This window comes from Ptychodera flava, chromosome 7 (genome assembly GCF_041260155.1).
Source record: "Ptychodera flava strain L36383 chromosome 7, AS_Pfla_20210202, whole genome shotgun sequence".
NCBI lineage: Eukaryota > Metazoa > Hemichordata > Enteropneusta > Ptychoderidae > Ptychodera > Ptychodera flava.
Window position 1 is genome coordinate 265,573 of NC_091934.1, and position 13,512 is coordinate 279,084.

The following is a 13,512-nucleotide window of genomic DNA, read 5'->3' on the forward strand; positions in this document are numbered from 1 at the left end:
AAGGACATTGACCAATGTCATAGATATGCACGTCAATTTGTTTTGTGATACGATCCAATATGGCCGCCAGGCGGCCATTTTATTACGATTTTTTCATGTACAGAGCCATTACTCAGGCATGTTTCGACCGATTTTATTCAGAGTTGGTACAAGGACATGACCAATGTCATAGATATGCATGTCAATTTGTTTTGTGATACGATCCAATATGGCCGCCAGGCGGCCATTTTATTACGATTTTTCATGTACAGAGCCATTACTCAGGCATGTTTTGACCGATTTTATTCAGAGTTGGTACAAGGACATTGACCAATGTCATAGATATGCATGTCAATTTGTTTTGTGATACGATCCAATATGGCCGCCAGGCGGCCATTTTATTACGATTTTTTCATGTACAGAGCCATAACTCAGGCACGTTTCAACAGATTTTATTCAAAGTTGGTACAAGCTTATTGACAAATGTCATAGCTGTGCACGGCAATTTGTTTTGTGATACGATCCAAAATGGCCGCTGTGCAGCCATTTTATTACGATTTTTTCATGTACAGAGCCATAACTCAGGCATATCTCAACCGATTTTATTCAAAGTTGGTACAAGGACATTGACCTATGTCATACATATGCACGTCAATCTGTTTTGTGATACGATCCAATATGGCCGCCAGGCGGCCATTTTATTACGATTTTTTCATGTACAGAGCCATTTCTCAGGCATATCCGCATGTTTTGACCAATTTTATTCAAAGTTGGTACAAGGACATCGACCAATGTCATAGCTATGCACATCAATTTGTTTTGTGATGCGATCCAATATGGCCGCTGTGCGACCATTTTGTTACGATTTTTTTCATGTCCTGAACCATAACTCAGACATGTATCAAGCGAATTCATTCAAAAGTATTTTTATCACAGACCTAATGAAGAGGACTCTATCCTCTTTGAGGACCTGTAATCAAAATACTGATTAACAAGTGGGGACTGTGTCATCAACGATGACTTGTTTCCCTCTGTGATTAGCCGCATATGCAGTCATAGGGCACAAGATAAAAGTATGTTGTGACATTTTGAAAACAAAGCCAAACTGCAGCCTGCATGAATTAAATAATAATAAATACTTGCAATTCATTAGCCAGTATACTGGGCTCGAAAATTCCTATTGCCCGACGCCCTTGGCTAGTGAATTTTGCGTTCTGGCAAGAAAAGTCAATATGCTTCCCATCCGACGGGCAAGTGCACCAGTGGTTGAATTAACTAAGCTCTGGACAATTCAAGCTTGAAAACGTATTTCATTAGGTCTGTACACGCCTACAATCATTGTAAGTCCTTCAACTCTCAGAAGTTTTTTCTGAAAACCCTTGAAAATCTGCCCGACATCACAAAATAATCGTTCTTGCTGTTGTAAAACACAAAAAGTCGTAAAAATAGAGCTTTGCGACATGTTCTCTCCGACGACATGGAGTGAACTCACTGTTTTCTATGTGTGCCGTAAAGTGGTCTGCTCTCGACAGTGGTTGCCATTCTCTTTGTGCAAGTGAATAAGTTGTATGACAGTCGATCGGCTTCACGCGATAGTGTAATTGCACCATGTGCTTGGTAAATGGATGTAAACTTATTCGAAGCCATGGATCTCGGCAATGCTTACTGTTCAACGTAAATCAACACCCAGTTGAAAAAGTAGAAGTTTACATCGTATTCGAAACGGGCTCAGTCGACCAAGGAGGCCACATATTGCAGCTACGTAGTGCGTGAGATGCACACAGTTTCAAATTACGTGACCTTGGTTGTTAGGGATCGGCTCTCACCTACAGAAAACTAATCTGCACTGAAGAGTAATGAAAACGAAACTTGAATCTTATCTGCTCTCTTGACGAATACATTTATCAAAATAAAACATTGAAAAACTGCTGTGCTCAGTGAGCAAACATGTGGGTAAAAGGGTTGCAGATGTACATGTGCATATGCATTGGCAGATAAACACTAGCAGAGCAGTTGTTTGTGATCTCAGCTTGATAATAAAGAGCAGCAGCCAGCCATGCATATTGTAAATCACACAATCTTATTACTCTTATGCAAAGATTTTAATTTGGATTAGGTTGTGGAAAAATTCCAAATTCAAAGATGTTTTCTAGATGGCCAAATCTACAGAAAAGACTAATTAAAAGTATTCTCACATTTCTTCTGCGACATTTCAGATTTGGTAATATGGTAATAGTCCTTCATTTCAACAAGATGTACATGTAGTTCATGTTAAAATATGTTTTTTCCCTCTTTGAATTCACTTCATATGGCCAAACTCTTGCACTCTGTTACAAATTACTGGTACAGTTATTAGAAATTTAGGGCAAGTAATTTTTCCTCTCGGGCAAGTAAAAATGAAATTCACGTGTCCCACGGTTGGTAAGTTTGAAAATTTTTTTTTGAGGCCTGCAGTATGGGTTGACTTTTTGTGATGTGTACTGACCAGATTTTTAAGAATTTATAAATTAGAATGAGTATATGGCAAAGACAAAATGTTGTATTACATGTATACCGATCACATGATGTGTTAAACTGCCACCAGATTTTTCATAATTGCCACCTGATTTTATATCCAGTGGCAAACTTATGCCACAAGAAATAAAAAAGTATTTCTATCCCTGAATGAATACATAGCGTGAATCCAAACTTGTGATTGGCTAATCTCCATATCAATGGCAGCAGCTATTGTACACTTGACATGTTGTTGTTCTCTGTGATAGCCTCATATGCAGTCTTACGGCACAAGATAAAAGCATGTTGTTACATTTTGAAAACAAAGCCAAACCGCAGCGTGCGTGATTTAAATAATAATAAATACTTGCAATTCATTAGCCAGTGCAGGGCGTAAGGCAGACTGTGGACAGCACAAGATGTGTTCTATCCAACTAAAAAAGCTCTGAAAATACCAGTTTCACGAGAAACAATGGTCAATGTCGTACACGTGATAATCTCTCTGTGTTATAATAGAATGCAAAAATGTTTGGCAATATCCTGTTGTTAATTACTAATGGACTTACATGTATTTAATAGGGTGGCTGTCTACATTGGTTTTACGTTTTCACTACCATGGAACTCATCTTTAATCACAGATCTAATAATGAACAGGACTCTAACCTCTCTAAGGACTTGTAATCAAAGTACACATTAACACATGGGGACTGTGTCATCAATGATGACTTGTTATATAAAGTATGTGTGCATTTGTACAGTATCTTTTGGTACACTCCAAGTATTTGGTTGGTTTTTTTTGAGCTGAACAAGCAATGCTACGTAAAAAGTAAACGTATCACTAATGACTCATTTCCAATTCCCATATCACATCAATCACGCAGATTCAAACTGAACATCAAACGTTATACCAGCGATAATACTGGCGAATATTTTATCCTTTGCTGGTTTCAGATGTAATTTCAAATTTCATTTCATCGTAATCCAAGTACGTTGAGCTCAAAATACTTATACACATGTCCCTCAATTTCCAAGCATTATCGTTTTTTTTGCTCACATATGTCGCAGCGATGTCTGTCTGTCTGTCTTTTGGTCTGATATCTCAAAAACGGCTCATCAGATCAGAATCAAATGTGGTACATAGATTAAGTTAGCAAATGGCAAGAACTGATTAGTTTTTGGTGGCTGTGGCTTATATACTTTTTGCTCATTTGCATAATTAATGATTTTAGAAAAAACTGATACTGTAAAGAGGGGAATAATCGCGGGGTTAAAATTTCGCACACTCATACGATCGCGTCGATTGGCGGTGTTTTAAATTCGCGCTCAGCACTAGTTCATCAACGTTGTCACATACTTGTAACTTTTTCTTTGAACAAACAAACCGACCGTGCCGACAAAGACGATGTTTTCATTGTAATAACCATACTGGTAAGCTACGCTGTCGTACGCTGTTCCACTAATAGGCATGTTGTTGACAATTTTTTCATGCTGACTGAAATGACAAAGCAACGCTCACACCATGCGGGTTACAAAGGATATTTTTCCTGTAAACAAACCAAAACCGCCAGAACCGTCAAAGGATAGGTCTTTCACAACCGCAAGATGAAAGTAAAATTCTCTATAAATGATGAACAATTTTTGACGAGAAGTCAGTACACGTCTAGCCATCGCTTGTGTCACATCTCTCGCTGTCAGATCAACTACTGTACTTTTATTCTACAAATGTCACAATGTCTACTGGCCTGCTGAAATGGTTGAAGAAGGCTCCCTTGCCGACTCCAACCCAACCCGGTTTGCCTGACCCTAACGATGTTATAGACGTAAAGACCTGTTATCTGCTACCTGAAACCATCGCAGCTGTCAATGAAGAAATTACCGCGTCGAGTAGTAGGAAACGAAAGCGCGGCAATTATCAACATTACGACAATGGTACAAGAGCAAAGATCGCAAAGTTTGCTATCAACAACGGTGTGATGAACGCAGCTCGTAAATTCACGAAAGGACTGGGCACGCCGATCAGTGAGAGTACCGTTCGCGGCATGAAAAAAGCATACATCCGGGCAGTGAGAAGCGGTAAAGAAAACATAGACGAGTTAGCATCATTACGTGGTCGTCCTGTCATGCTCGGTAGTGACCTTGATTTGAAAGTTCAGTCAAGATATATCAGCAGTGGGAACCATTAAGGGGTGACATGAAAGATAGTTGCTAATTTGCATATTTAATGAGCTTTCCTAATTAGGGATATATGTCTGATTTGACTCATCAAAATCGACCAAACTTGGTATATATATTAAAGATACTATGCTTTAACATTATTGAAAGTCATCGAACATTTTTACTTCAGCCAATTCCAAATTTGCATATTTAATAAACTTTCCCAATTAGCGATATATATCTGAATTAACTTGATTGTAGTCGTTGAAACTTGCTATATACATCAAAGATACTGTGATATAACATTATTGAAAATCAAAAGACATTTTTACTTCAGCCAATTCCTAATTTGCATATTAAATGAATTTTCATAATTAGGGATATTTATCTGAATTGACTTGATCAAAATTGATGAAACTTGCTCTATACATTAAAGACACTATAATACAATATTATTGAAAGTCATTAAGCATTTTCTCTTCAGCCAATTCCTAATTTGCATATTTAATGAACTTTCCTAATTAGAGATATATATCTGAATCAACTTGACCAAAGTTGACAAAACTTGCTACATATATTGCAGATACCATGATACAACATTATTGAAAATCATTAAGCACTTTACTGAAGCCAATTCCTAATTTACATATTTAATGAACTTTGCTTATTAGGGATATATACTGGGATTTACTTGATCAAAGTTGGCAAAATATGCTTATGTACATTGATGATTATACCAGGTTAAAACAATATCAAAAGTCATTTCACAGTTTCATGTCAGTTAATTTATAATTTGCATGTCTAATGAGCTTCCACAGCTCGGCATATATGGCTTGAAGGACTTAGTCAATGGTAATTACACCAGCTATATAAAGTGGTGATACATTGACAGCAGTAAAAGAACTTTAATATTTTTATTTCAGCTAATTACATATTTGTATACTTAATGACCTAAGCAGCAGTGATTATTAGTCGTCCGGGGGGACTTATAGGTTTGGTCGTGTGCGTGCGTGCATGTGTGCGTCCGTGCGTGCGTGCGTCCGTTCACGCAGATATCTCAGAGATGCAAGGAGCGATTTCATTCAAACTTGGTACAAGATCCAATATGGCCGCCAGGCAGCCATTTTATTACGATTTTTTCATGTACAGAGCCATAACTCAGACATGTTTCAACTGATTTTATTCAAAGTTGGTACAAGGACATTGACCAATGTCATAGATATGTCAATTTGTTTTGTGATACAATCCAATATGGCCGCCAGGCGGCCATTTTGTAACGATTTTTTCAAGTACAGAGCCATAACTCAGACACGTTTCAACCGATTTTATTCAAAGTTGGTACAAGGACATTTACCAATGTCATAGATATGCACGTGAATTTGTTTTGTGATACGATCCAATATGGCCACCAGGCGGCCATTTTGTAACGATTTTTTCATGTACAGAGCCATAACTCAGACAAGTTTCAACCGATTTTATTCAAAGTTGGTACAAGGACATTGACCAATGTCATAGATATGTCAATTTGTTTTGTGATACAATCCAATATGGCCGCCAGGCGGCCATTTTGTAACGATTTTTTCATGTACAGAGCCATAACTCAGACATGTTTCAACCGATTTTATTCAAAGTTGGTACAAGGACATTGACCAATGTCATAGATATGTCAATTTGTTTTGTGATACAATCCAATATGGCCGCCAGGCAGCCATTTTGTAACGATTTTTTCATGTACAGAGCCATAAGTCAGGCATATCTCAACCGATTTTATTCAAAGTTGGTACAAGGACATTGACCAATGTCATAGATATGGACGTCAATTTGTTTTATGATACAATCCAATATGGCCGCCAGGCAGCCATTTTCTAACGATTTTTTTATGTACAGAGCCATAAGTCAGGCATATCTCAACCAATTTTATTCAAAGTTGGTACAAGGACATTGACTTATGTCATACATATGTACGTCAATTTGTTTCATGATATGATCCAATATGGCTGCATGGCAGCCATATTGGTTACAATTTTTTCGTGTCCTTAGCCAAAACTTGGGCACGTCTCAACTGATTTTATTCACCGATTTTATTTAAACTTAGTACAGGGACATCGACCTATGTCATACATATGCACATTGATTTGTTTTGTGATACAATCCAATATGGCCGCCGTGTGGCCATTTTTTCCGATTTTTTCATGTCCGGAACCATAACTCAGACATGTATCAAGCAAATTTATTCAAAGTTGGTACAAGGACATTGACTTATTTATACATATGTATGTCAATTGGTTTCACGAGATGGTCCAATATGGCCACATGGTAGCAATTTCGTTATGGTTGTTTCATGTTGAGAGCCATAACTCTGGCAAGTCTCAACTGATCTTATTCAAAGTTGGTACATGTACGTTGACTTATGTCGTACATATACTTGTTGATTTTTTAAACAGTAAGATCAAATATCGCTGCATGGCGGTGAATTTGTTACAATTTTCTAATGTACAGAGCCATAACTCAGACATATTGCCACCAGTATCATTCAAAGTTGGTACAAGGACATTGACCTATTTCATACATATACTCCTCAATTTGTTTCACGTCATGTAGCAGTAACATGTCAATTATTGAAGTTTCGTAAATAGGCTGATATGTCAAGAAATACTGCATCAAATTCATGAAACTTTGTACAGATGTTAAGCTCACATTGCTTCAACATTGAAAAAGACATTTATCAGTGTCATTTTAATTAATTTGTAATTGCATAAGTAATGAACTTTCCTAATTAGGGTGATATAGCCACAAATTAATACAACGTCAAATGTGATGAAACTTGATACAGATTTTGATCTCATAGTGTTGTAAATACTGCATCAAACTTTATGAAATATGGTACAAGTGATAATCTGTTAAGTGTTAGGATTGTATGCAAAAATGTTTTGCAACATCCTGTTGATTAACCCTTTTCCTGCCAAGTCGGTGAAAATCCGCTTGAAATTCGGTGTAGCCAGAATCTAAGCACTGGTGACCGTTATTCTCCCAACCCGGTGGAAATCGGACCCTTTTTGGGTACCCCCTTTCCTGCCAAGTCGACGGCACTACGTTTTGCTATCCCCTGTGCGTTTAGGGGTCATCCGAGGAGAGGTTTTCTGACAAGGAACGCCTATTCCCCTCGAAATGGGTTCGCAGGGAGTCGATAGACAGGGAAAGGTGCAGAAACCTGTCCGCCAGTTCCCCACACCCGAGGGGGGCTGGTTTTTTTTTACCGCTTTTTAGCGGACTTGGCAGGATAGCATGGTGACGTTTTCTGGCGGAGTTGGACGTACTTGGCTGCCCGGCACTATAGAGATTGCTGCCGAACTTGACCAACTCGGCAATGCTAATCTAGAAGGCTACCTCTTGCAAACGACTTGGCAGATATGCCGATGGTGCGAGACGAAAGTCACTTATTCAGTTGTGCGTGACTGAAAATGAGAACGTATTTTTGATGGGACGGCTCGACTTGTTCCTCCGATGGAACGGATATGAACGACTCGGAAATACCATTACAAACTGGTGTCCGACGTACTAAGCGTGGCTTCAGCTCTGCAAGTTCAAGCCAGGCAACGTCCTTCACCGCCTTGGCCGTGCCATTCAATGGACGTAGCTTTGGATTTTTTATTTATTCCATCGTCCGAAGTATTGGCTCTGGTTTGCAGGCAAACGTATCCTCTTGCCGACGCATTGGTAACTACGTACGCTGTTTGCGTACAGAGAATTCAAAAGGTGACATAAGGTCAATATGCTACGGGGATACCGCCTGCATTTAGCAGGGACTGCTTTTGTTATGCAAACCAGCTAGCAGTACAATATGGCTGCCAGGCATGTGGACACGTCGATGGCTAGAACAATGGAAGCATATTGCGTTGTACCCATGCATCGCAAAAGTGAGCCTGAAGACTTGGGTGTAGTGACTGGTTATCACTGGTTAGCTGCAGCCCAAGCCATGTCGGTACAAACCCGTACCTGACTGAGGACCACTCGATTAAGTCAGTAATGGATGGTAACACTCGTAAACCAACTCCCAACTGAGCTGGCTAAACTACTTGGAGCTGTGCTTCAATGGCTCATCCATGTCGTTAATACAACGGCAAAAACGTAGTTTTTATGCTACACTGCCTAGTCGTTGAAGGTACGTATTCAATTGACCCTACCCTGGGGAAACAGGACAGGTTTGCCGGTGCTGCTGCACCCCTAGCACGACCCTCAGGGTCTCTGACTAACAGACGAGTGAGGTGATGTTTGTGCCTAGCGGACGTGCGTAATACTGAAGGAGTTTATTTCCGAAAAAATAAACATGAAACGGCAATAAAATGACGCACTCTCAGGGGCAAACAAAGCCTGTGACCTCAATTTTTTTCTGCAGTAACCCTTGAGCTCCTTCCCCTGTCTACGGGCATGTAGAAATTATCGAAGTCTAACATGTATAAGTACGGCTAAAACAACCCTGAAAATGGGCGATTTCTGTCAAAATGCCTGGCAGGATAACATGCAGGAGAGCCAATCTTTTGCAGGCACATATTATGGGGCGGTTTTCTACTGACTTGGCAAAATAACGGACAAGGGCGCTCGGCAGGAAAAGGGTTAATTCCTAGTAGACTCATTTTATGAACTTTAGGATGGTGGCCTACTTTGGTTTTATGTTTTCATCACCATGGAACTCATTCTTGGCCATTGAGTGCCATCTGTATCAAAGTATTTTATCACAGACCTAATTAATGAAGAGGACTCTATCCTCTCTGAGGACATGTAATCAAAGTACCCATTAACAAGTGGGGACTGTGTCATCAACGATGACTTGTTGTTCATTATGTTGATCATAATACTTTCAATGAAGTTGCAAACATTGTGGCAAAGGTTAAACTTTACACATAACTGCAATATATAATGAAACACCTGAGCATTTTCAGTTCATATCTGGTTATATTAGCTCACATTTGGTTATATCAATGTGAGTTTATCGTATAAGCTGAAGTCGATGGCATCTGTATGTATGTGTGTGTGTATGTATGTACTGTATGTATGTATGTTAGCAGTGGAAACGAAGCTATCTGTTGGCGGGGTAGCGTGTGTAGCTATGCGGGTCAAAGGTCAACCCCAACCACGGATAGCTGCGGGCCAACTACCGGCGAAAATGGGTCCATTACGACGACACCACACAGCTACGCACACTACCCCGACAACAGATAGTTGCATTTCCACAGCTAGTATGTATGTATGAATGTAAGTATTTCCGTCAACATCAAAAACACGCAAACCGCTACACATTTCAGCTTGGTATTTGGTGTGTGGATGCATTCTGGGCTATAGATGGGATTTTGTTCAAATTATGTCTGCATTGCCAAAATTATGGAAATGAGCTACAAAATGTGAAAATGGTCAAGAATTAATATCTCAAGAACCACAATTTTGATTGCTTTGAAAATGTTTGTGCTAGGACCTTAGGTGAACCTTATACAGTTTTATGAATATTGTGAAGATATCCTTAATTTTGTATTTTTGCTGAAGTTTTTGGTGATTTTTCTCATTTTCAGTAAAAACTCCTCTTCTCTGAAACCGCCAGCCCCATCGCTCTCAAATTTGGGTTAGATCTTTGCGAGGGTGTTACTCTTCTAATTTGTTGAAATTATGACAAAATTGGGAAAATTACTATTTTGGAGCAATTTTGTCATTTTTGGTCAAAAAATCTTAAGCTTGAATATCCTAACATTATGACCACTCTCGTGCTTTTATACAGACGTTGTGACTTTAAACGTATGGAATATTACTCAACTCACAAAAATAACTTTGATTTCGAATACAAAAATCATCATACAGGTGATTTGTTACCCCTTTGTGTCAATATGGAGCAACAGGTCCGGATGTCAATCTTAATTCTCCATTCCTTCAGTAATTTTTTACATACGATATCTTTGTTTTACAGGGCTGATATCGGACTGATTGGTTTGGCTGTCATGGTATGTAATCATAAATAATGTTTCAGATCACTACAACTTTATTCCTGTGAAATTCACCAAATATAAACCTGCTTATGATATGTACAGATTTTAGCTGAAATACAGTATGTTATTCAGTTGCACTTTAGATTATCATTTGGTGCATTTGCATGATTATATGAACCTCTGTGTTGACAAAGGCCATGGACAGAAGGGATCTGTAAATTATGTATGCTTAATCAGACATTGCTGATTGACATAAAATGTGCAAATATACATTTTTGAGGATCATATATTTCATTTTCCTGTAAATTTTTTAAACAATCTTCATGTAGCATTAAAATGTAGTTTCAGGTTCTTCGGTATGAGGACTTGTAATTTTTGGAAAAGATGATGAAATTTACATGTATCCCTTTTCCTACCAGACAGTATACACATATTGACTGGCCATGTGGGCAACAGCATACATGTACGTCTGTACCCAGAGGGACTGTGAGTCACCCCAAACCGAAGGCCGAGGGAAACAGTCTGTTTTTGGGGGTGACTCACAGGTTCGAGGGTTTAAAGACGTATGCTGTTGTCCTAATGGCCAGTCAATATGTGTTTTATAACACACCTCATCCGCAGTCATGCATAAGAACATACCATACACAAAACTTGTCGTATGTAATATGTTGGAGTGGTTCAGTAACAAAAAGTTTTTCCCAACAGGATCGCAATACTTCTGCAAAACGTTCAATGCACCCTTGATTATAGTTTTTGTTCGTTTCTAGTCCTTGTTGGAAACCAGAGCATTCAGTTCTTCTTCAGAAAGTAGGATAACCCTAGAAATTTCTCGACTATCGTTTCAATCAGCCGCAAACGACATGTTTGTTTACATTCCGGTCCACGCATGCGTCCATGTCGTTTTCGATGTCAGCGGGCATCATTTTTTGGAACTGATGCCTGATGACGTCGTTTACGTGGATCAGCACAAAAAGAACGCATCCCATGTGACTATCAATTGGCGAATTAGAATAAAGACTGCGGATGAGGTGTGTTATAATAACAACTGTATCACTTCCCCATCAGCCAAGTCAGTAAAAAGCGGTATTGAGCCAAAACATGACGTATTTTCACCCACTTGGCTTGGTATGTTATAGTATCTTTTGTCCAAAAAAATCAACTTTACAGTATTATGTTTTCAACAGCCTTAAAATGTACAGTATTATGTTAAAGGCGGAGCATCCCTTTAGGACGCCAAGTTATGGCGGTGTTCATTGTGTAAGTGGACACCAAACAGGTAACATGCGGTCACATGCTCCAGAAAATGCCACTTTTTAGTTATCTCTGGCTGCAAAAACACAGACAGACTGCCAAGCAGTCAGCGCGAAGTTGCTGCCGATCGAACTCTGTGGTTATATTCAAAGTCTAATGCGACTGGAAGACAATTTTTTAGGAAATTCAAGCGTTTGTGGTGGGGAATCAATGACCGTTGGCGATTTGAACCGACCGTCAATCAAAAGCTTGCATAAACTCTGTTTGCAGGATTAGCAAAATGTGACAAATGGTTGATATCAATTTGTGTAATCAATGTTATAGAAATCAAACATCGTACTGGCCAAGCGTTTGACTGGGAGGAGAACTCCACTAATGCGAGAACCTAGGATTGAAAAGTGCGGCTTTAAAATACATCATATGGAATACATTGTGTTTCATTAATTTTAACCATCTTGACCTGGTGGTGAAATATGGACTTGGCAGGAAAAGGGGTATACAGTATTTCTCATTTCTATAAAAAATGTATGTGCTCAATGTACATTTCTACATGTAGGAGCTGTTAATATTAACAGTTGTGTGTCATCCATCTTACATTGTATGTACCATATTTCTCTGCAACACCGCCCATTCCCGGTCAAGTGCCAACCCCACTTTTATCTTCAAAGTAGTACTGAGGGTGATATTAGGATCACGTGGAAATCTTGATGTCATATGATGTCATTTCTGTAAACTAACTTGTGTCACACACTTCCATCAAAGTCTTGCACTGCTCTTTCCATTTATTGTATTAAGGGGGATATAGGATTCTCCCAGGCATGCTGGACGGTGGTAGACAGCCCAGTCCAGTACAGCAATAAGGAATGACAAACAGCATTGAACAATTTGCCTTTCCAGCACTCTGCTGTTCAGTGCGTTGAATGCTAATATCTATGACAATTTTTAGATCAAGTATTATTAGTCATTTGGACTGGAGGTCCAACAGGCTAATTTGATGGCTTTGTGTATGCTGTGTGCTGTGGACAGAGATATCTCTAGACAGAGATAACCCTTCATTAACTTGTTTTGAAATTTTGTATGAAGGTCATATTTAAAGGGCCTATGACATCATTTCCAAAGTTTTTATTTTTTCCCATCAAAAACTCAGCTATGGGACTTGTCTTTGGATTGCATATTGTCTTAGTTCAGAAAGATATGCGCAAATGGCGAAATTTGACTCCTTTTTCATGCCTGGTGATCAGGGGAACTCTTCGCATCCGATCCAGGCAGCGGTATTTGCATATTGACCAACAGATACAATTGATGTTATTTGTACCATGCTATTGGCACGAAGTGTATTTAGCGGTCCTTGCATAAATTAGACCATTAACAAAGTCAACTATAAAAACAGTGCTCACAGACACCCAGTAAACACTGGCAAGGAAGCCGCACCGGCAGTCCAGCTGCAGAAGACTTGTCAAGTTGCTTCCAGCGAGGATATTGTTGACCGGAATTCAGAAAGTGATTGAAGGCGCGTTGGCAACCCTATACATCTTGGAACCAAATCAGATTCAGATTCTGACTCTGAAGGACAAAACACAACTGGACAAAGCAATTGATTTGAAAGTACAATGAGGCTACATTTCATATTTCTTTGTATGAAATAAGGCAGTATATAGTATCA

The 13,512-nt window shown here is 39.1% G+C and overlaps 1 protein-coding gene across 2 annotated transcripts in view; it reads left to right on the plus strand.

Annotated features, from left to right (window-relative positions):
- LOC139137833 (6-phosphogluconate dehydrogenase, decarboxylating-like) overlaps nt 1-13,512 on the plus strand; it is a 258,052-nt gene that overhangs the window by 11,545 nt on the left and 232,995 nt on the right. For both annotated transcript variants that reach the window (XM_070706117.1, XM_070706116.1), the window contains exon 2: nt 10,580-10,613. In XM_070706117.1, the coding sequence (XP_070562218.1) occupies nt 10,580-10,613 (34 nt within the window). The remainder of the gene's footprint in view (nt 1-10,579; nt 10,614-13,512) is intronic.